At 42.2% G+C, this 24,431-nt stretch overlaps 1 protein-coding gene and 1 non-coding gene across 3 annotated transcripts in view; both read left to right on the forward strand.

Annotated features, from left to right (window-relative positions):
* The window catches only part of ATAD5 (ATPase family AAA domain containing 5), a 91,215-nt gene that overhangs the window by 22,064 nt on the left and 44,720 nt on the right, over nucleotides 1-24,431 (forward strand). The window contains exons 7-14 of one of the 2 annotated variants that reach the window (XM_009190072.4): nucleotides 4,370-4,554; nucleotides 6,244-6,401; nucleotides 7,709-7,871; nucleotides 9,793-9,975; nucleotides 15,670-15,766; nucleotides 18,264-18,343; nucleotides 18,876-19,015; nucleotides 19,112-19,262. In XM_009190072.4, the coding sequence (XP_009188336.2) occupies nucleotides 4,370-4,554; nucleotides 6,244-6,401; nucleotides 7,709-7,871; nucleotides 9,793-9,975; nucleotides 15,670-15,766; nucleotides 18,264-18,343; nucleotides 18,876-19,015; nucleotides 19,112-19,262 (1,157 nt within the window). The remainder of the gene's footprint in view (nucleotides 1-4,369; nucleotides 4,555-6,243; nucleotides 6,402-7,708; nucleotides 7,872-9,792; nucleotides 9,976-15,669; nucleotides 15,767-18,263; nucleotides 18,344-18,875; nucleotides 19,016-19,111; nucleotides 19,263-24,431) is intronic. The other variant, XM_003912574.5, reaches the window with a different exon arrangement.
* On the forward strand, nucleotides 11,198-11,306 carry LOC116271214. The gene has a single exon (XR_004179635.1). It is a non-coding gene; the product is annotated as a U6 spliceosomal RNA (small nuclear RNA).

Genomic DNA, 24,431 nt, shown 5'->3' on the forward strand with positions numbered 1-24,431 from the left:
ACAGTGAAACCCCGTCTCTACTAAAAATACAAAAAATTATCTGGGTGTGGTGGCAGGCGCCTGTAGTCCTGGCTACTCGGGAGGCTGAGGCAGGAGAATGGCATGGACCCGGGAGGCGGAGCTTGCAGTGAGCTGAGATCACACCACTGCACTGCAGCCTGGGTGACACAGCGAGACTCTGTCTCAAAAAAAAAAAAAAAAAAAAAATTCCTAGGCGTAGGCCAGGCAGAGTGGCTCACGCCTATAATCCCAACACTCTGGGAGGCGGAAGTGGGCAGATTGCTTGAGACCAGGAGGTCAAGGGTCAAGACAGGAGGACTGCTTTGGAGTGCAATGGCACCATCTTGGCTCACTGCAACCTCCACCTCCCAGGTTCAAGCGATTTTTGTGCCTTAGCCTCCCGAGTAGCTGGGATTACAGGTATCCTCCACCATACCTGCCTAATTTTTGTATTTTTAGTAGAGACAGGGTTTTGCCATGTTGGCCAGGCTGTCTCAAACTCCTGGTCTCAAGTTATCTGCTTACCTCAGCCTCCTAAAGTGCTGGGATTATAGGCGTGAGCCACCTTGCCTGGCCTCTTTTGCTTTTTTAAAAATAGAGACTAGAGCTTACTATTTTGCCCAGGCTGGTCTTGAACTCCTGGCTGGGGTTACAAATGTGAGCCACCGTACCTGGCCAAATGCCAAAATCTTGTTTCTCATCAAACCTTCAATTATGGGCCTTAATGTTGACGAATTCCAATGGAATTAACCACATGATGATGGTTTCCAAATGGTGATTCTCCACTGCAGTCATTCTTTCTTTATTTGTTAATTGGCTGCTATAAGGAAGAGCTTTTTTATCTCCTCAGTTTATTTACTTATCTCTTCATTTTTATTTTATTTAGTGGATTATAACCCATTCATATTACTTATTTTGATGCTCAAATTGTTTTTAATTTGGCCAGTGTGAGCTCTTCAGCTTGGTTTCTATGTCCCTTTGATAAGTCCTCATAATTTATGGAGCATTTCTTAATTTCTCGAACAGGAAGATATTCTAGGCTTCTGTTTTACTTGCCCTGTCTCAGCTCTGCAGTAAGCCATTTCTCTACGGACCCCTGGTTCCTTTTTGTGGAGGATGGTAATTAGAGATGAAGGTCTAGGTGTTCATTAAATTCATTGCTCCTGATGTGGCAGTGCTTCTAGGCCTTTTCAGTAGATAAAGTTAGGATATTGTGTTTGTCTGTTTTGCATTCCCATAAACGAATACCTAAGACTGGGTAATTTATAGAGAAAAGAGGTTTATTTGGCTCACAGCTCTATAGGTTGTGCAAGCATGGCACCAGCATCGGCTCGGCTGTTGGTGAGGCCTCAGGAATCTTTAACTCATGGCAGAAGGTGAAGGGAGAGCAGGCTTGTCACATGGCCAGAGAAGTAGCAAGAGAGAGGAGGAGGTGCCAGCCTTTTTTAAACAACCATCTCTCGGGTGAGCTAATAGATTGAGAACTTACTCATTACTGTGAGGACAGCACCAAGCCATTCATGAGGGATCTGTCCCTGTGACCCCAAACACCTAGGCCTGCCTCCAACATTGGAGGTTGTTTTTTTTTGTTTTGTTTTTTTGAGATGGAATCTCCTCTCTCGCCCGGGCTAGAATGCCATCTCGACTCACTGCAACCTCCGCCTCCTGGGTTAAAGCGATTCTCCCTGCCTCAGCCTCCCGAGTAGCTGGGATTACAGGCACCTGCCACCACAGCCAACTTATTTTTGTATTTTTAGTAGAGATGGGGTTTCGCCATGTTGGCCAGGCTGGTCTTGAACTCCTGACCTCAGGTGATCTGTCCACCTCAGCCTCCCAAAGTTCTGGGATTACAGGCGTGAGCCACTGCACCTGGTTTGTATTTCAGTATGAGATTTGGAGGGGACACACATCCAAACCATACCAGATATATACGTATGTATATGTGTACACACACACAAACATTAAAAACTATTTCTATGTGTGTAACATATGTATATGCATGTAATATATATGTAACATATGATACATCATATATAACATATATATTTTATATTAGTACCTTGTACCCCTCTCCTTAACACCTACCTTCTGCTATAGGGACATACTCATTTAACTACAAGTATACCCATCTTTTCCTCCCTTCCTCCACTAATATGCAAGTAAAAAGAAGGCTGGGCTGTGGCTCAAGCCTGTAATCCTTAAAAGCACTTTGGGAGGTTCAGGGCAGATCACTTCAGACATCCTGGAGCACTCCCAGTGAACCCCGCCTCATGGAAAAATACAGTGGGAACAGTCAAGGGATGCTTAATGGGAGGTTGAGGCAGGAGAGATGAACTCCTGAGGTGGTTGCCAGTGAGCTGAGACCGCACTCCAGTTCAAGACAGAGCGACCTCGCCTCGTAAAAAAAAAAAAACAGTAAAAGAAAAGAGATATCTCATTCAATATCTGTCTGGCTTCATAGCTTATTTTCCCTTCATTTCACTCAAAGAGGAAAGGAAAACAAATACAGTAAAAGTTTTTGTAGCCTCTTTTGAATTACCAGCCCAAACATCTAATTGCACAGAGTATTATGCGAGTCTTGTTTCTACAGGCAGGCTAGGAGGGACATTAAGCTGTGACACACCATCTTCAACCACTCCAACCTCCCATTCTCCCCACCCTTTTGTCTTTGTCCGTCTTCTACCACTGTAGTCAGCCTTCCTATGATTTGCAATCTGAAGATAAACTGGGCAAAACTGAGACAATAATAAGGACCCTACTTTTCCTGCTGTTACATTGGTAACAATATTGCATCAGAAGTTCTTGTATTAACTTTTTGATATATGACAGTGATTTTTTTTTTCTGATTGTTTAGCAAGAAAACAAAAGACAAGAGGGAGAAAACTCACCTACCACCCAAAGATAGCCCCCATTAACATTTTGGTGGATGTCCTTTAAGTCACTTTTTTCTATACATACTTATTTTTATTTAATTTCTTTTTTTTTTTTTTTTTTTGAGATGGAGTGTCGCTCTGTCGCCCAGGCTGGAGTGTAGTGGCCAGATGTCAGCTCACTGCAAGCTCCACCTCCCAGGTTTACGCCATTCTCCTGCCTCAGCCTCCCGAGTAGCTGGGACTACAGGCGCCCGCCACCTCACCCGGCTATTTTTTTGTATTTTTTAGTAGAGACGGGGTTTCACCGTGTTAGCCAGGATGGTCTCGATCTCCTGACCTTGTGATCCGCCTGTCTCGGCCTCCCAAAGTGCTGGGATTACAGGCTTGAGCCACCTTGCCTGGCCTCGGCCTTAATTTCGTAACATAGGTAGACTTTCATTTTTGTGATAAGCAAAAAAGAATTTGACCAGCTAATATTTTAGGTAATTTTATTACCTAAATGTATTAATTAAATTTAATAAAATTAATATTTGTCAATATTTTATATAAATTCTAAAATGTAAAATTTTAATATAATTATATATAAATTATATGAATTATTTATATAATTATATTTTATACATAAAAGCTAACATTTAAATATTTTATATAAAATTACCTAATATATATTTTATATTTAGGTAAATGTATTACCTAAAATATTAATTTATTGAATTTAATACATCTTATTAATTTAATTTAATTTAATTTTTTTTTTTTTTTTTTGAAATGGAGTCTCCGTCTTTCACCCAGGCTGGAGTGAAGTGGTATGATCTTGGCTCCCTGCAACCTCTGCCCCCGGGTTTAAGCCATTCTGCTGCCTCAGCATCCTGAGTAGGTGGGATTACAGGCACCCACCACCATGCCCAGCTAATTTTTGTATTTTTAGTAGAGACGGGGTTTCGTCATGTTGGCCAGGCTAGTCTCGAACCCCTGACCTCAGGTGATCCACCCTCTTTGGCCTCCCAAAGTGCTAGTATTATAGGCGTGAGCCACCACGCCCTGCCAATTTATTTAATTTTTAAAAATTAAATTTAAAAGTGTTTCTTCTCTTTTCTGGTTTTTGTTTTGTTTTTGTTTTTTTGAGACAGTCTCACTCTGTCGCCCAGGCTGGAAGGCTAGAGTACAGTGGCGCAATCTTGGCTTACTGCAACCTCTGCTTTCCAGGCTCAAGTGATTCTCGTGCCTCAGCCACCCAAGTAGCTGGGATTACAGGCACGCGCCACCACACCTGGCTAATTTTTGTAGTTTTAGTAGAGATGGGGTTTCACCATGTTGGCCAGGATGGTCTTGAACTCCTTGCCTTAAGTGATCCGCCCACCTTGGCCTCTCAAAGTACTTATATTACAGGCATGAGCCACCATGCCCAACCCTAAAAATGTTTATTTTCTAGATAGTTTATTCCTTTAAATGTTTTATAACCTTAGCTTTTCATTTTCACATCATTTTCTTAAAAGTCAAGATACATCTGAAAAATCTCAGGATTATGATGTTCAATGCAAAGCAAAGCGTGACTTCCTAATGAGTGGTTTGCCAGATTTGTTGAAACGGCAAATTGCAAAGAAAGCTGCTGCATTGGATGTGTACAATGCAGTGAGTACCAGTTTCCAGCGAGTCGTTCACGTACAACAAAAGGATGATGGTAAGTTTGTTTTTTATTATTGAATATTTACTCTTCAACTGTTAGCAGTAACATTAAACTATGTAAGTTTCTTAAAGATGAGGCTGTGGTTTAATTATCATTCTTATGGTAACTTTAGTGGGAATTTTAAGGACAATTTCTCTCACTATCCATGGGGTTTGTTTCCAGGACCACCTTGTGGATACCAGCACTCATGGATGCTCCAGTTTCTTGTGTAAAATGGTATAGGCTGGGTGCGGTGTCTCATGCCTGTAATCCCAGAACTTTGAGAGGCCAATGCAGGAGAAGAGCTTGAGCCCAGGAGTTTAAGACCAGCCTGGGCAACACAGCAAGATCCTGTCTCTAAACTAACTAACTAAATTAATTAATTAAAATTTGCTAGACATGATGGTGCATGTCTGTAGTCCCAGCTACTCGGGAGGCTGAGGTGGGAGGATCACTTGAGCCTAGGAGGTCAAGGCTACAGTGAGCCATGATCATGCCACTGCATTCCAGCCTAGGTGACAGAGCGAGACCCTGTCTCAAAAAAAAAAAAAAAAAAAAGTTTAGCCTCTCTTCTGTATGTGGGAATTTCCCAGCTAGTCTTTTCAGTAATTTATTCTACTTTTTCTTATTTTCCATCTCTGCCACTGGCCATTCAATTGATGAAGACTTTCTTGTTTTTTTTTTTACTAGTACAGCTTTATGTAGCATTTTCGAATAGTATCTTCAACTGTAGGAATTAGTTATGCTTTTCTTGCCTCATTTTGATAAACTCATTTTCACAGGAGTGCTGCTATAAAACTTAGCATATCTATTTGTAGATGAGCAGAGAGGCAAGCACAGAGGGAACCTCTCTTACAACCTTCAGAATTATTGAACGCTTACTATTGTCTGGAATTTTGCTGAGCAATTCATATACATATCTAGTTTAATCCTAATAACAACTCTTTAAGAGGTTGAGTATTATAATTATCACCCTCACTTTGAATGTGAGGGTAAAGAAACTTAAGATATAGGATCTTGCCAGTGCTCACAAGGTTAGTAAGTGGCAGAGGTTGGGTTTGAATCCTGGTCTAACTTAAAAGTTTAGCTTTAGACCAGGATGCTAACTGCCTCCTAAATGGTTTTTCTTTTTCTTTTTTTTTTTAGACAGAGTCTTGCTCTATCGCCCAGGCTGGAGTGCAGTGACGAGATCTCAGCTCACTGCAACCTTGTCTCCTGGGTTCAAGCAATTCTCTTGCCTCAGCCTCCTGAGTAGCTGGGATTACAGGTGTGCACCACCATGCCTGGCTAATTTTTGTATTTTTAGTAGAGAAAGGGTTTCACCATGTTGGCCAGGCTGGTCTCGAACTCCTGATCTCAAGTGATCCACCTGCCTTGGCTTCCCAAAGTGCTGGAATGACAGGCGTGAGCCACTGCGCCTGGCCCTCCTAAAAGTTTTAACCTGAGTATCAAGGTTGATTTGAAAAGAAAGGAAAGTTTGTTAATATTGGTTTGTTTTTAACAACTGAGAGGGAAGTCTAGGTGATTTTTATTAATTCTATTTGTTGGAGGGTAGGATTTTGTTCCCTTTATAGTCAGTGGGTTTTTGGTACGTTTGTGTTAGTTATGTAGTTGTCAAGTCTTTTCGTGTTTACATATTTGACATTCAGTAAATGGATAGTATATAAATAAGGTTTATTAAGATATTTTTCTATTTTTCTTTAGGGTGTTGTTTGTGGCATTTGAAACCACCCTCTTGTCCTCTCTTAACTAAATTTAAAGAACTGAACACTAAAGTGATAGATCTCTCAAAATGTGTTATTGCTCTTGGTGAATTTTCAACATTGAATTCAAAGTTGAAAAGCAGTAACTCTGCTGCTGTGGTAAGTACTAAATAAATAGCTCATCCATTGTAGAGTGTTTCCCTTACATCTTCCAGAGGAAAAAAAATTTTGGATATCTACTCTTATAGCCTCAAGTGTTGTCCTAGAGTTTAATTTTTTTTTTTTTTTTTTGAGACGGAGTCTCGCTGTTGCCCAGACTGGAGTGCAGTGGTGCAATCTTGGCTCACTGCAACCTCTGCCTGCTAAGTTCAAGCAGTTCTCCTGCTTCAGCCTCCCGAGTGGCTGGGACTACGGGCACACACCACCACGCCCAGCCAATTTTTGTATTTTTAGTAGAGATGAAGTTTCACCATTTTGGCTGGGCTGGTCTTGAACTCCTAACCTTGTGGATATGCCTGTCTCGGCCTCCCAAAATGCTGGGATTACAGACCTAAGCCACCGCGCCCAACTGAGTGTAATTTTTTTTTTTTTGAGATGGAGTTTCACTCTTGTTGCCCAGGCTGGAGTACCATGGTGCGATCTTGACTCACCACAACCTCCACCTCCCAGGTTCAAGCAATTCTCCTGCCTCAGCCTCCCTACTAGCTGGGATTATAGGCATGCGCCACCAGGCCTGGCTAGTTTTTTGTATTTTCAGTGGAGACGGGGTTTCTCCATGTTAGTCAGGCTGGTCTTGAACTCCCTACCTCAGGTGATCCTCCTGCCTCGGCCTCCCAAAGTGCTGGGATTACAGCCGTAAGCCACTGCACCCAGCCTAATATTTAAAAATAAATCCTAATTGTAGTACACATTTCTTTTAAATACCCATAGAGCTTTAAAAACATAGCACATTTAGATACTTTATAAGTCGGTCGTATAATCTAATAGATATAATTTGTTCAAAGGGAGAAATAAGTTAATCCTTCGTAAGTTTTATATTTAGTGACTAAAGCTAATTTTTTTTTTTTTTTGAGATGGAGTCTCACCCTGTTGCCCAGGCTGGAGTGCAGTGGCACGATCTCAGCTCACTGCAACCTCTGCCTCCCAGGTCCAAGTGATCCTCCTGCCTCAGCCCCCCTAGTAGTTGGGATTACAGGCATGTGCCACCATGCCTGGCTAATTTTTGTATTTTTAGTAGACATGGGATTTCACCATGTTGGCTAGGCTGGTCTAAAACTCCTAACCTCAGATGATCCACCCGCCTCGGCCTCCCAAAGTGCTGGGAGTATAGGCGTGAGCCACTGTGCCCGGCTTAAAGCTAATCTTACGTTGATACTGATTTATGATGGACAGAAAGTGGTTGGTAGTATTGTAATTAACATGAATAGATGATGGTCTGTTATTGTGCATTTTATTCTTTATTGCAGTTCGTAAGGACAAGGAAGGAATTTACTGAAGAAGTAAGAAATCTTTTGCTTGAGGAAATTAGGTGGTCAAATCCTGAATTTTCATTGAAAAAATATTTTCCCTTACTCCTAAAAAAACGAATTGAGCACCAAGTACTTTCTTCTGAGTGTCATAGTAAACAAGGTTAGTGATAATTATTATCATTTATGTTGAGATACCAGTTTTGAGTTTTTATATTATTTATTATTTTATTTTTATTTTTATTTTTATTTCTGAGATGGAGTTTTGCTCTGTCGCCCAGGCTGGAGTGCAATGGCACAAACCTGGCTCTCTGCAACCTCTGCCTCCTGGGTTCAAGTGATTCTCCTGCCTCAGCCTCCTAAGTAGCTGGGATTACAGGAGCCCACCATGACACCCTGCTGATTTTTGTATTTTTAGTAGAGATGGGGTTTCACCATGTTGGCCAGACTGGTCTTGAACTCTTGATCTCAGGTGATCCACCCACCTCAGGCCCCCAAAATGCTGGGATTACAGGCGTAAGCCACTGTGCTTGGCCAATTTTTTTTTTTTTTTTTTTTGAGACAGAGTGTTGCTCGTCACCCAGGCTGGAATGCAGTGGTGCAACTTTGGCTCACTGTAATCTTTGCCTCCTGACCTCAAGTGATTCCTGTATCTCAGCCTCCCGAGTAGCTGGGACCACAGGCTTGCGCCTCTGCACCTAGCTTATTTTATTTTTAAATTTTTATTTATTTTTTTGAGACTGGGTTATGAGACTGGCTAGTTTCTGTATTTTTGGTAGAGACCAGGTCTTGCCATGTTGCCCAGGCTGGTCTTGAACTCCTGGGCTCAAGTGATCCTTCCGCCTTAGCTTCCCAAAGTGCTGGGATTACAGGCATGAGCCACCATGCCTGGCCTAACATGTCAGTTTTGAAAACACTAAGACTTAACCATTGACACTTGGAAGTGTTCACTGCAGACAACATTGCTTACAGTTGGCAGGGAGAGTTGTTCAGCTGAAGTAAGAGTATCTTGTACAATGCAATGTGCAACGTTAATCCCTGCCAGTTTCCAAAAATGCCAACCCAAAGATAGCTTTAATTATGTTGAAATATTATTCATTTAAGGAATGCCTTAGATAATTTTAGCTTATATAGCTTGTATAAAAGACAGTCTAAGTATTAAAATCTCCAGCTTGCTTTCAGTATATTTGATTCTTGCCTTTTTATTTTATTTTATTTTATTTTATTTTATTTTATTTATTTTTTGAGACAGAGTCTTGCTCTGTCACCCAGGCTGAAGTGTAGTGGCACAATCTCAGTTCACTGCAACCTCTGCCTCCTGGATTTGAGTGATTCTGGTGTCTCAGCCTGCCTAGTAGCTGGGATTACAGGCGCCTGCCACCATGCCTAATTTTTGTATTTTTCAGTAGAGATGGGGTTTCACTATGTCAGTCAGGCTGGTCTCGAATTCCTGACCTCAAGTGATTCACTCGCCTCAGCCTCCCAAAGTGCTGGGGTTACAGACGTGAGCCACCATGCCTGGCTTATTTATTTGTTTGTTTATTTATTTATTTTTATTTTTATTTTTTGAGACGGAGTCTTGCTCTGTCACCCAGGCTGGAGTGCAGCAGTGTGATCCACCCGCCTTGGCCTCCCAAAGTGCTGGGATTACAGGTGTGAGCCACCATGCCCAGCCTATTTATTTATTTTTTAAGAGACAGAGTCTCACTTTGTCACCCAGCCTAGAGTACAGTGGTGTGATCATGGCTCCCTGCAGCCTCGATCTCCTGGGTTCATGTGATCCTCCCACCACAGCCTCCCAAGTAGCTGGGACTACAGGTGCACGCCACCACCCCTGGCTGATTTTTCTATCTTTAGTAAAGCTGGGGTTTCCCCATGTTACCCAGGCTGGTCTCAAACGTATAGACTCAAGCAGTCCACCCACCTCAACCTCCCAAAGTTCTGAGATTAGAGGCCTGAGCCACTGCACCTGGCTTGCCTTTTCATTTTAAAGTTACAAGACTATTGGATACTTGGAAGTGATATTAATGTTACTGGTTTTTGTTGATTAGTAAGAAGTACATGCATTTCTTTAATTCCCAAAGTAGAACTAGAGGCTGATGTCAGTCATAAAGAAACCAAAAGGAAACGCATGGAAGCAGAAAATTCTAAGTCAAAAAGAAAGAAACCAAATGAGTATTCAAAAAATCTGGAGAAGACCAATAGGAAGTCAGAAGAACTTGGCAAAATAAGCAACTCTTCTGGGATAAAGCTAGATTCTTCCAAAGGTATATTTTCTAAAACATCCCAAAAGAAACAGATTGCTTTGAGTACATGTAAAGTGGAAACCAAAGCAGTAGAAGATTTTGATATTCTTTTTTAAAAATTTTAATTCAGTTGTATTTTAATTTTAGATTTTCTTTTTCTTTTTTTTTTTCTTTTTTTGAGGCACAGTTTCACTCTTGTCGCCCAGGCTGGAGTGCAATGGCACGATCTTGGCTCACTGCAACCGTCCTCTACTTCCTGGGTTCAGGCGATTCTCTTGCTTCAGCCTCCTGGGTAGCTGGGATTACAGGCGCCCACCTCTACACCCAGATAATTTTTTGTTTGTTTGTTTGAGATGGAGTCTTGCACAGCTGTCCGGGCTGGAGCCCGCCACCACGCCAGCTAATTTTTTGTATTTTTAGTAGAGACGGGATTGGCCAGGCTGGTCTCGAACTCCCGACCTCATGATTCACCCACCTCAGCCTCCCAAAGTGCTGGGATTACAGGTGTGAGCCACCGTGCCTGGCCACGCCCAGGTAATTTTTATATTTTTAGTAGAGAGAGGATTTTACCATGTTGGCCAGGCTGGTCTCAAACTCCTGACCTCAGGTGATCCACCCACCTTGGCCTCCCAAAGTGCAGATTTTGATATTCTAATAATTAGATGATGACAGTCTGCACCAGAAATATTAATATCTTCCATTCCTGGTAAATTCGAGTTTTTCCTTCTAGTCCTAGAACTCTTTTGTTTTTTAACTTTTCATTCTTTCCTTCTCTGTCTCTCTCTTTTTTTTTTTCTTATTGCAACTTTCAAAAAATAATTATGTCTTTGAAATAAATAGAACCTCATGGATTATGGGCTTACAAATGGCCATATTAACAGATAAGTGTTCAGTCTTTGATTTTTCTGTGCTTCTATAAATATATGTGCTTTTTTTTTTATTTTTTGAGATAGCATCTCTCTCCGTCACTCGCCTGATCTCAGCTCACTACAACCCCTGCCTCCCGGATTCGAGTGATTCTCCTGCCTCAGCCTTCTAAGTAGCTGGGATGAGAGGTGCGCGCCACCACGCCCGGCTAATTTTTGTATTTTCAATAGAGACAGGGTTTCACTGTGTTGCCCGGGCAGGTCTCGAACTCCTGACCTCAATTGATCTGCCCGTTTTGGCCTCCCAAAGTGCTGGGAATACAGGCATGAGCCACTGCACACGGCCAATATATGTGCTTTTAAAAAAATCTGGTATTGTGCTCGCTTCAGCAGCACGTATACTAAAATTGGAATGATACAGAGAAAATTAGCATGGCCCCTTGTGCAAAGATGACATTTTTTTTTTTTTTTTTTTTTGGTATTTTTAGTAGAGATGGGGTTTCGCCATGTTGGTCAGGCTGGTCTCAAGCTCCTGACCTCGAGTGAAGGGATGACAATTTTAAAACTAAAAAGTTTTAAAAAAAAGTAACACAGTGGCCGGGTGCAGTGGCTCATACCTGTAATCCCAGCACTTTGGGAGGCCGAGGTGGGCGGATCACCTGAGGTCAGGAGTTCGAGACCAGCCTGGCCAACATGGCAAAACCCTGTCTCTACTAAACATACAAAAATTAACCAGGTGTGGTGGCGCGTGCCACCCCAGCTACTTGGGAGGCTGAGGCAGGAGAATTGCTTGAATCCAGGAGGCAGAGGCTGCAGTGAGCCAAGATCTTGCCACTGCACTGCAGCCCAGGCGACAGAGCAAGACTCCGTCTGGGGGGAAAAAAAGAAAATGTAACAAAGTAAAAAAAATATCTGGTATTATCCCATACATATTATTTTACATGTGTGTACATGTAAAATATTTTATATGTGTGTGCATGTTTCACATATCTCTGACATGTTTCCATTCGGTTTATTTTATTTATTTACTATTTTTGAGACAGAGTTTTGCTCTTTTTGCCCAGGCTGCAGTGCCATGGCGTGATCTTGGCTCATTGCAACCTCTGCCTCCTGGATTTAAGCGATTCTCCTGCCTCAGCCTCCCGAGTAGCTGGGATTACAGGCATGGTCCACCATGCCTGGCTAATTCTGTATTTTTAGTAGAGACCGGGTTTCTCCATGTTGGTCAGGCTGGTTTTGAACTCCTGACCTCAGGTTATCCGCCCACCTCGGCCTCCCAAAGTACTGGGATTGCAGGCGTGAGCCACCATGCCTAGCCCCATTCAGTTTATATAGCTTTTCCAAAGTATGCTATTGATTTAATTCATTTATATAGCTTTATACAGGATGAGTATCCCTAATCCAAAAATCTGAAATTTGAAATGCTCCAAAATCCAAAACGTTTTGAGTGCTGACATGGTGCCATAAGTGGAAAATTCCATATCTGGGCCTGGGCACCATGGCTCATCCCTATGATCCCAGCGCTTTGAGAGGCCGAGGTGGGAGCATTGCTTGAGCCCAGGAGTTTGAGGCCAGGCTGGGCAAGAGAGGGAGACCACACCTTTACAAAAAAAAAAGAAAAAAAAAATTGGCTAGGCATGGTGGCACATGCCTGTAGTCTCAACTCCATGGGAGGCTGATGCGAGAGGATCACTTGAGGTTAAGGCTACAGTGAGCCATGATTCACCACTACTCCAGGCTGGGTGACAGAGCAAGACCCTGTTTCAAGAAAAAAGAAAATTCCACACCTAACCTCTTCTGGACAGGTGACAGTCAAAATGGAGACAAAACTTTTTTTCTTGCACAAAATTATTTAAAATATTGTATAAAATTACTTTCAGGCTGTGTGTACAGGTGTATATGAAACATAAGTGAATTCCATGTTTAGACTTTGGCCTCATCCTAGGGATATCTCATTAAATTCAGTTGGAAAATTTCTGGTCCCAAGCATTTCAGATAAGGGATACTCAACCTATAGCATGTTTTAGTATTTGATAATGGCAAGTCTCTTATTATTATTATTATTTTTGTTTTTGAGACGGAGTCTTGCTCTGTCGCCCGGGCTGGAGTGCAGTGGCCGGAACTCAGCTCACTGCAAGCTCCACCTCCCGGGTTTACGCCATTCTCCTGCCTCAGCCTCCCGAGTAGCTGGGACTACAGGCGCCTGCCACCTCGCCCGGCTAGTTTTTTGTATTTTTTAGTAGAGACGGGGTTTCACCACGTTAGCCAAGATGGTCTCGATCTCCTGACCTCATGATCCACCCGTCTCGGCCTCCCAAAGTGCTGGGATTACAGGCTTGAGCCACCGCGCCCGGCCTAAAATAATTTTTATGTATTTGCTTTATTCGATGGACTACAGTTTACCTTACCCCATAAATCCTGTTGAGATTTTAATTTTACAATTATCTATAGCTTAATGGAGAGAAGTGGCATCTTTACAGTAGTCTTCTCAACTGGGAATGTGGCATCTTTCTCCATTTTCCCAGGTTGACTTTATAGGATGTTTTAATGTTTCTTTTCAGGGTTAAAAGAGGATCCAATAAGACTATGCCACTGTTGTTCTGTAGATTATTGTTTTGTTCTTTATTTATTTATTTAATTTTTTGAGATGGATTCACTCTGTTGCCCAGGCTGGACTGTGCTAGCATGATCTGGACTCACTGCAGCCTCCACCTCCCGAGTTCAAGTGATTCTTCTGCGTCAGCCTCCCGAGTGGCTGGGATTACAGGCGCCCACTACCATGCTCAGCTACTTGATGTTTTTTTTTTTTTTTTTTTTGAGACAGAGTCTTGCTCTGTCACCCAGGCTGGAGTGCAGTGGCATGATCTTGGCTCACTGCAAGCTCCGCCTCCCGAGTTCACGCCATCCTTCTGCCTCAGTCTTCCAAGTAGCTGGGACTCCAGGCGCACGCCACCATGCCTGGCTAATTTTTTGTATTTTTAGTAGAGATGGGGTTTCACCGTGTTAGCCAGGATGGTCTCCATCTCCTGACCTGTGATCCACCTGCCTCAGCCTCCCAAAGTGCTGGGATTACAGCTGTGAGCCACTGCGCCCAGCTTTTTTTTTTGGAGACGAAGTCTCGCTCTGTCGCCCAGGTTGGGGTGCAGTGGCACGATCTCGGCTCATTGCAACCTCCACCTCCCAGGTTCAAGCTATTCTCCTGCCTCACCCTTTTTAGTAGCTGTGACTACAGGCATGCGCCACCATGCCCGGCTAATTTTTGTATTTTTAGTAGAGACGGGGTTTCACCATGTTGGCCAGGCTGGTCTTGAACTCCTGACCTCAAGTGATCTGCCCACCTCGACCTCCCAAACTGCTGGGATTACAGATGTGAACCACCGAGCCCAGCCTACTTTCTGTATTTTTAGTAGAGATGGGGTTTCACCATGTTGGCCAGGCTGATCTCGAACTCCTGACCTCAAGTGATCCGCCCTCCTCGGCCTCCCAAAGTGCTGGGATTATAGGCATGAGCCACTGCACCCAGCCTGATTATTGGTTTTATGTCACAGATTATTTCTCATCGTTCATGTTTCTTCAGTGGTTATTAAAAATTTAAATATTGCTGGTTGTGGTGACTCACATCTGTAGTCCCACCTACTCAGGAGGCTGGGGTGGGAGCTTGAGGTCCAAAGTTCAGGAATGCAGGGAGATGTGTTCATACTTGTGAATAGCCACTGCAGTCCAGCCTGGACAGCATAGCAAGACCTCATCTCTTAAAAAAAGAAAAAAACTATTTTTAATTTTCGACCTGCACATGTGCAGGTTTGTCACATGGATAAATTCCATGACGCTGAGATTTGGACTTCAATTGAACCTGTCACCCAAATAGTGAGCATAGTGCCCAATAGATAGTTTTTCAACCCTTGTCCTCACTTCTTCCCTCCTCCCTTTTGTAGTCCCCAGTGTCTTTTTGTTGTTAAGAGACAGGGTAACACTATGTTGCCCAGGCCAATCCCGATCTCCTGGGTTCAAGTGGTCTACCTGCCTTGGCCTCCCAAAGTGCTGGGATTATAGGTGTGAGCCATCACACGTGGCCTCCATTGTCTTTTGTTCCCATCTTTATGTCCATGTGTACCCAGTGTTTAGGTTCTGCTTATAAACGAGAACATGAAGTATTTGGTTTTCTGTTTCTGCATTTATTCACTTAAGATAATGGCCTCCAGCTGCAACCATGTTGCTGCAAAGGATATGAGTTATTTCTTTTTTATAGCTGCATACTATCCCATGGTGTATATATGTCCTACAAATTCTTTATCCAATCCACCATTTTTGGGCACTTAGGTTGATTCCATGTTTTTGCTTTTTTTTTTTTTTTTTTTTTTGAGATGGACTCTCACTCTGTTGCTCAAGTGCTCAGGCTGGAGTGCAGTGGCACAATCCTGGCTCACTGCAACCTCCGTCTCCCAGGTTCAGTGTCTTTGCTATTCTAAATAGTGCTGATAAACGTGTGAGTACATGTATCTTTTTGATAGAACAGTTTATTTTCCTTTGGGTATATACCCAGTAATGGGATTGCTGGGCCAGATGGTAACCCTAAAAGAAAAAAAAAAAACCGACAATGTTTAGGTGTGCACTTTAATATTTTAATAAGATTATGGTGGTTATTGTTTTTTAGGGGGAAGGGTTTGGTGTGAAGAATTTTAAATGTAATGTTGTTTTAAAATTACCTCTGGCATTTTGTAAATATAAATATTTCTGCAAATACCTACTGTGACATTGTAATAATAATGTAAATGACTGATAATTCATATATGTTTATGTCAAGGAATGAATACCTTAATTTTTTTTTTTTTTTTTTTTTTTGCTTTAGATTCTGGAACTGAAGACATGCTTTGGACAGAAAAGTATCAACCTCAGACTGCCAGTGAACTTATAGGAAATGAGTTAGCTATAAAAAAGTTACATAGGTTGGTAAAATGTGTAAAGGAATTGAGAAATAGTTTACAATCTTAGTTTTACTATTTTTGTTTAGAAATTGTAGTTATAAAGTAATATATTTCCTGATAAAATCTTCAAAAAATGGTAGAAGTTTAAGTGACAAGTAGCCCTCTTTTCTTATATTTCTGCTTCTCAGAGATAATCATTGAAAATGTTTTGTAAAAGCTTCCAGCAAAATATTTTATGCATATGTTAGTTCCTTCCTTTCTAACAAATGGGATCACATTACTACTAATTCAGGTCCCCAGTCCTTCATCTTCAATTCTCATATCCAAAAAATTCTGAATAATGAAAGTTTATTGAATTGATTACATGAAATTTGTTGTACCTTTACACTTAGAATTTACAAAATTTTTGTGTTTTTTTTTTGAGACAGAGTCTCACTCGGTCACCCAGGCTGGAGTGTAATAGCATGATCTTGGCTCACTACAGCCGCTGCCTCCCAAGTTCAATAGATTCTCCTGCCTCAGCCTCCTGAGTAGCTGGGACTATAGAGGTGTACCACCATGCCAGGGTAATTTTTGTATTTTTGGTAGAGACAGTTTCGCCATGTTGACCAGGCTGGTCTCGAACTCCTGACCTCAGGTGATCCACTCACCTTGGCCTCCCAAAGTGCTGTGCTGGGATTACAGGTGTCAGCCACTGTGCCCGGCCAGAATTCACATATTTTTTAATAAAAATATTAAGTGATGGCCCAGCGCGGTGACTCACACCTGTAATCCCAGCACTTTGGGAGGCCAAGGCGGGTGGATCACTTGAGGCTAGGAGTTTGAGACCAGCCTGGCCAACATGGTGAAACCCCATCTCTACTAAAAATACAAAAATTAGCTGGGTGTGGTGATGCATGCCTGTAATCCTAGCTACTGGAGAGGCTGAGGCATGAGAATTGCTTGAACCCGGGAGGCGAAGATTGCAGTGAGCCGAGATTGTGCCCGTGTGCTGCAGCCTAGGCGACAGAGTAAGAGTCTGTCTCAAAACAAAACAAAAAAACAAACCAAACCAACTTAAGTGATTATGGGTGTACTGCCTAGACCCCATTAGGGGTATTATGTAATATGCAGTATATGTACTAAATAACCTTTTAAGTATCTGAAAAATTAATTCTAAAACAATCTGGCCCAAAGGATTTCATATAAGGATTTATGGACCCATAATTATAGTTAATAGTGTGAACTTGGTACTACTGTTCTTAAGTACTTGTATTGTTCTTTTTTTTTTTTTTTGTACTGTTCTTAATTCATTTTATCCTTAGAACAGTACTGTGAGCAGTTGGGTACAGTGGCTCAAGCCTGTAATCCCAGTGCTTTCGTAGGCTGAGGCAGGAGGATTGTTTGTGGCCAGGAGTTTGAGAGCAGCCTGGGCAAAATAGGTTGACCCCATCTCTACAAAAAATAAAAAAAATGTTAGGCATGATGGCGCCCACTTGGATTCTGAGCCACTCAGGAGCCTGAGGTGGGAGGGTCACATGAGTCCAAGAATTCGAGGCTGCGGTGAGCTATGATCACACCCCTACACTCCAGTGACAAAGCAAGACTGTCAAAAAAAAAAAAATACTATGAGCATAAATACTGTTGTCCTCACCTCATAGATGAAGAAACCAAGGCCTAGAGAGGCTGAGTTATTTGTCCAAAGTCACACAGCTAGAAAGTGATGGAACTGGGATTTAAACTCAGGCATTCTAGCTCCAGACTAGAACTTAATCTTTCTGTTGTACATTGTATATTAGGCACCTTTCATGTGATTACACAATATACCGCAGTTCTTTTTTTTAATTTTGAGACAGGGTCTTGCTCTGTTGCCCAGGCTGGAGTACAGTGGTGGAATCTTGGCTCACTGCAAGCTTCGCCTCTCAAGCTCAAGCCATCCTCCCACCTGAGCCTCCCAAGCCAGGCATGGTGCCCCACCATTCCTGGCTAATGTTTTTTGTAGAGACAGGTTTCGCTGTGTTGCCCAGGCTGGTTTCAAATTCCTGAGCTCAAGCAATTCACCTGCCTCCGCCTCCCAAAGTGCTGGGATTACAGGCCTGAGCCACTGTGCCTGCCCTGCCACCTCAGTTCTTTTTAATTGCTGTATACTGGTTTCTAAGTGACTGTACTATAATGTATTTTTTCCCCACTGGTGTATTTTTATGTTTTTCCTGTTAGAGGCTAATATGAACAATGCTACAGTGAATATTCTTGCACATACAGTCTTATATATTTTGGCAGAAACTACTAAATGTTCATGTCCATGTAAAACTATTTTGCTCTTTAATTGATTCACAAGCACTATGGAGTGTTTAGAAACTAACAATATGCCATATAAAGCTGTACTAGTAAAAATAACAAGAAGGCCCTTCATCAGTTGAATGGCCAATGCCAGAGAAACTAACAATATGCCATAACTTCCCCCAATAATCATTTTAACATAAAGTCTAAGGCATAGCTATATTCTGTGAATTATTTTTATTACATTTTCTTGTGGCAGTTGGTTGAAAGACTGGAAAAGAAGAGCTGAATTGGAAGAAAGGCAGAATCTGAAGGGAAAAAGAGATGAGAAACAGGAAGGTATCTTGTGTCTTTTTTTTACCGTTTCACTGAACATTTTTAGTTACATTAACTAAAACTTTGTATAAAATTTTTTAATTGGTATTTTATATTTGATTTTCTGCTTTTTTTTTTTTGAGACAGAGTCTCACTCTGTCACCCAGGCTGGAGTGCAATGGTGTGATCTCGGCTCACTGCAACCTCCGCCTCCTGGGTTCAAGTGATTCTCTCACCTCAGCCTACTTGAGTACCTGGGACTACAGGCATGTGTCACCACACCTGGCTAATTTTTGTATTTTTAGTAGAGATGGGGTTTCACCATGTTGGCCAGGCTGGTCTTGAACTCCTGACCTTGTGATCTGCCCGCCTCGGCTTCCCAAAATGCTGGAATTACAGGCATGTACCACCATACCCGGCCTGATTTTCTACTTTTTATAAAGTAATATTTCAGCATTTATTGCAAGAAGTTTATGGGATTTAATCATTGGATTTCATAAGGTAGAACTGCTTCCTCAGCAATTATCATTTTATATGCATTTGAATAATTTTTCAGATTTCTTGGGTGGCATAGACTTTAAAGGCAGTTCAGATGATGAAGAGAGTCGTCTTTGCAATACTGTCCTTATAACAGGGCCAACAGGAGTGGGAAAAACTGCTGCTGTGTATGCTTGTGCCCAGGAGCTTGGATTTAAGGTTAGTAACAGCTATGATGAGAGAATGTCAGTGTAATAATTACCCTTGGATTAAAAAGAGACATAAACCATTCTCCCTTCGTTTTTCTTCTTTTAGATATTTGAAGTGAATGCCTCTTCCCAGCGCAGTGGTAGACAAATTCTATCTCAGTTAAAGGAAGCTACTCAGTCCCATCAAGTAGATAAACAAGGTGTAAACTCACAAAAACCCTATTTTTTTAATAGCTACAACATAGGCAAGTCACCAAGTAAGTAAATTATTTTCCTTAAGCCATAATGTTTCGAAAAAAACAAAACCCAAGAAAATAATGTCAATTATCAACATTTTGCCATTTATTTTTAATCTTCTACATGTACACATATTCCCTGTCCACCCCTGCCAGATTATTTTAAAATAAATCTGAAGACCATCATATCATTTCACCCCTACATTCTTCAATATTTATCTCTATCTGATAAGGACTTCTAAGAAAGCATAACTATAATATCATAATCAGACCCAACAGAGTTAACAACCAGCCTAAGCAGCATAGCGAGACCTTGTCTCTACAAATAATAAAAAACAAATTAGCTAGGTGTGGTGGTGTATGCCTGTAGTCCCAGCTACTCTGGAAGTTGATGTGGGAGGATCACTGGAGCCTAGAATGTTGAGGCTGCAGTGAGCTGTGATTGGGCCACTGCACTCCAGCCTTGGTGACAGTGTGAGACCCTGTCTCCAAAAAAAAGATCTATTTAACTGTATTCCTTCATATCATCTCATACACAGTCTAATGTCAGTTTTCTATTGTTTCAAATGATTTGTTCAAATCTGGATCCAAAACAATTACATCTTTACATTTCCATCAGCCCCAAGTTTTTTGAGACGGAGTCTTTGCCTGTGGCCTGGCAATATGCAGCCTGATCTCTAGCCTACCGTGTTTCTCCTCCGCCTCTCCTGGCTTAGGCCATTCTCCTGCCTCCCCAGGTTCCCAGTAGCTTGGACTACAGGGCGCCACCTCACCTCGGGCTAGGGTTTTTGTACTTTTTAGTAGAGACGGGGCTCTGCACCCGGCTAGCCAGGGATGTGGCCCCATCTCCTGACTTTGATCCTACTCCCCATCTCGGCCTCCCAAAGTGCTGGGATTGTATTTGAGCCAGCAAATGCCAAGTCTCCCTCCCTGGAATCCCTTTTACGCCAAGCACAATTCACTCACCTTTCTTTCATATTTATCTATTAAGAATTTGAGCCATTTGTCAGAATTTTTCTACATTCCACCTGCCTGGATTATATCCCTCATGGTATCAAAGCTAACATAGTCCCTTCCCTGTATTTCCTTTTGCAAACTGGCAAAAGGATCTAAGGCCTACTAGGATTCCAGGTTCTGTTCTGGGTCTGGCATACATGTATAGGTGGCCTGCGTACTTCCTATGACATCATAGCAGATTATCCATTGTAGATTACAAAATGATAATTTTATAATTATCTCTTTTGCATTTATTAGAATTTTAAAAGGAAGCACTATTCCTCATCAACTCTTTGGATGCTTTGAAATACAGTTTATAGGCACCAGAAATGCTTCATTCTTTCCTTTATTTATTAGTACTTAGAGTGATGGTGTCCTAGCAACCTTGACAGTTGACCAGTGAGTTTTTGTGCAGTTTAATTTTTGTTTTGTTTTGTTTTGTTTTTTGTTTTTTTGAGGCGGAGTCTCGCTCTGTCGCCCAGGCTGGAGTGCAGTGGCCGGATCTCGGCTCACTGCAAGCTCCGCCTCCCAGATTTACGCCATTCTCCTGCCTCAGCCTCCCGAGTAGCTGGGACTACAGGTGCCCGTGACCTCGCCCAGCTAGTTTTTTGTATTTTTTAGTAGAGACGGGGTTTCACTGTGTTAGCCAGGATGGTCTCGATCTCCTGACCTCGTGATCCGGGTTTAATTTTTTAAGTGTTATTATGAACTCATGGATTTTTATATATAATATGTTTCACCTCTTTGTGTTTATTATTTCTTTGTTGCTTTGAAGATTTTCTCACTGGTTTTAAGTAATTTGATTATGACGTGCCTTAGTATACTTCATGTTTCTTGTGCTTGGGATTTGTTGAGTTTCTTGCATATATGAGTTTATAGTTGGGAAGATCAGAGTTGATAAAATTTCAACCAGTATTTCTTGAAATATTTTTTCTGTCCTCCCCATTTCCTTTGGCAACTCCAGTTATTATTATAGGTATTTTAGACCACTTGAAATTGTCTCCTGGCACACCGATGCTTTGTTCAATTTTTTAGTCTTTTTCCTTTTTTTGTTTCAGTTTGGTTAGTTATTATCACTGTTTATTCATGTTTATACATCTTTTCTTCTGTAGTATCTAGTATGCTGTCACTGCTATAAGTGTAGTTTTCATTTCTAGAAGTTTGATTTGGGTCCTTTTTGTATCTTCTGTGTTTCTACTTACCATGTATCCAGTCTTTCCTCTAGGTGTTTGAACATATCACTTATAACAACTGTTTTAATGGTCTTGGTTACTAATTCTATCATCCATGTAATTTTTTTTTTTTGAGACGGAGTCTCGCTCTTGTCACCCAGGCTGGAGTGCAGTGGCACAATCTTGGCTTGCTGCAAGCTCCGCCTCCTGGGTTCAAGCGATTCTCCTGCCTCAGCCTCTCTGAGTAGCTTGGATTATAGGCACCCGCCACCACATCCAGCTAATTTTTTTTGTATTTTTAGTAGAGACAGGGTTTGACCATGGTGGCCAGGCTGGTCTCGAACTCCTGACCTCAGGTGATCCACCTGCCTTGGCCTCCTCAAGTTTCTCTTTCTTTTTTTTCTTTTTCTTTTCTTTCTTTTTTTTTTTTGAGATGGAGTCTCACACTGTCGCTCATGCTAGAGTGTGGTGGTGCGATCTTGGCTCACTGCAACCTCCGCCTCCCAGGTTCAAGTGATTCTCCTGCCTCAGCCTCCCAAGTAGCTGGGATTACAGGCGCCCGCCATCACGGCCAGCTAATTTTTTTGTATTTTTAGTAGAGATGGCGTTTCACTATGTTGGCCAGGCTGGTCTCAAATTCCTGACCTTGTAATCCGCCCACCTCAGCCTCCCAGAGTGCTGGGATTACAGGCATGAACTACTGCACCTGGCCAACCTCCTTAGGTTTCTAGTGCAGTCTCAACTCAGAAAACATGGATTGACTTTCCCCTCACTATGGAAATTTTCTCAGGGCAATAGGCTGGGCAATTCTAGTGTTCACCTTATTTGTTATTTGTATCTCAGAGATTACTGTCCATTGTTGCATGATGACAAAAGTCTTGAAAAGTGTTATTTCATATATTATGTCCAGTTTTCTTGTTGTTCTTATTTCTGATGGGAGGATAAATCCAGTGCCAGTTCTATACCTTGGCTGGAAGCAGAATCCCATCTTACTTTCTTTTGGTGCTCATATTTTTCCATCTTTGGCTAGCGGGGAACTATTTTAATTGGTTTGTGTCCTTTTGACATTACCCAGCAATAGTTGATATTTTCCTTGCTTTCCGGCATGTTAGGATGTCCCAGACCTATATAGTTAGCTGTTTCTGCAAGAAGGTGGTTCTTTTGGTGTGAAATTTCTTTTCTTTTTTTTTTTTTTTGAGACGGAATCTTGCTCTGTCGCCAGGTTGGAGTGTAGTGGTGTGATATTGGCTCACTGCAACCTCTGTCTCCCGGGTTCAAGTGATTCTCATGCCTCAGCCTCCCAAGCAGCTGAGACTACAGGTGTGCGCCACCATGCTCGGCTAATATTTGTGTTTTTAGTAGAGACAGGGTTTCACCATGTTGGCCAGGCTGGTCTCGAACTCCTAACCTCAGGTGATCCATCTGCCTTGGACTCTTGAAATGCTGGGATTACAGGTGTGAGCCACTGTGCCTGGCCAAATTTTTTAGAAAGAATATATTGATATAGTTTAGCCAACTACTCACTGAGTATCTTAAAATAAAAATTGCCTTTTTTAAAATTATTTTTTGAAAAGACAGGGTCTGCCTCTGTTGCCCAGGTTGGATTGCAGTGATGCAATAATGGTTCATTGCAAACTTGAACTCCTGGGCTCAGATAATCCTCCTGCTTTAGCCTCCCAGAGTGCTGGGATTGCGGGTATGAACCACTGCACCTGGCTAAGCATGTATTTTTAAAACTAGTCTTTGGGCTAGGTGCAGTAGATCATACCTGTAATCCCAGCACTTTGGGAGGCCCAGGCAGGTGGATCACAAGGTCAGGAGTTTGATACCAGGCTGGCCACCATGGTGAAATGCTGTCTCTACTAAAAATAGAAAAATTAGCCAGGCGTGGTGGTGCACACCTGTAATCCCAGCTAATTGGGAGACTGAGGCAGGAGAATTGCTTGAACTTGAGAGGTGGAGGTTACAGTGAGCTGAGATTGTGCTACTGTACTCCAGCCCGGGCAACAGTGTGAGACTCCGTCTCAGAAAAATTAAATAAATAAAACCAGTCCTTGGACTGGTATTCATACATGATCAAGCAGTCCTTGGTCTATATCAAAATAAGAAAAATAAGGACAAAGGCTGGGCACGGTGGCTCATACCTGTAATCCCAGCACTTTGGGAGGCCAAGGCGGGCGGATCATGAAGTCAGGAGATTGAGACCATCCTGGCCAACATGGTGAAATCCCGTCTCTGCTAAAAATACAGAAATTAGCTGGGCATGGTGGCACGTGCTTGTAATCCCAGCTACTTGGGAGGCTGAGGTAGGAGAATCACTTGAACTCAGAAGGCAGACATTGCAGTGAGCTGAGATCGTGCCACTGCACTCCAGCCTGGTGACAGAGCGAGACTCCGTCTCAAAAGAAACAACAACCAAAAAAAGGACAAAATGGTGAGTGTTTTTTATAAATTGATATCTATTCAACATATATATATATGTGTGTATATATATATATATTTTTTTTTTTTTGAGACAGAGTCTTGCTCTGTCGCCCAGGCTGCAGTGCAGTGGCACTATCTTGGCTTACTGCAAGCTCCGCCTCCCAGGTTCACGCCATTCTCCTGCCTCAGCCTCCCCAGTAGCTGGGACTCCAGGTGCCTGCCATCACCTCCGGCTAATTTTTTGTATTTTTAGTAGAGACGGGGTTTCACCGTGTTAGCCAGGATGGTCTCGATCTCCTGACCTTGTGATCTGCCTGCCTTGGCCTCCGAAAGTGCTGGGATTACAGGCGTGAGCCACCACGCCTGGCCTGTGACAGCTTTTTTAACCTCGAGATTTTCAGTAAACTTATTGAACACCTCTAATATACAAGGGCTATGATAAGATCTATGGAGACAGAGGGTACAAAAAAAGAATAAGACACAGATATGGAACTGTGAACATGAGATGGTATGTGAGGAGCATCCTGTTCTGAGGCCATACAGTAATTAGGATTTGTAAGGACTAAATCCAGGTACCTAGAGGGGAAGAGAGGATGTA

This window comes from Papio anubis, chromosome 17 (assembly GCF_008728515.1).
Source record: "Papio anubis isolate 15944 chromosome 17, Panubis1.0, whole genome shotgun sequence".
NCBI lineage: Eukaryota > Metazoa > Chordata > Mammalia > Primates > Cercopithecidae > Papio > Papio anubis.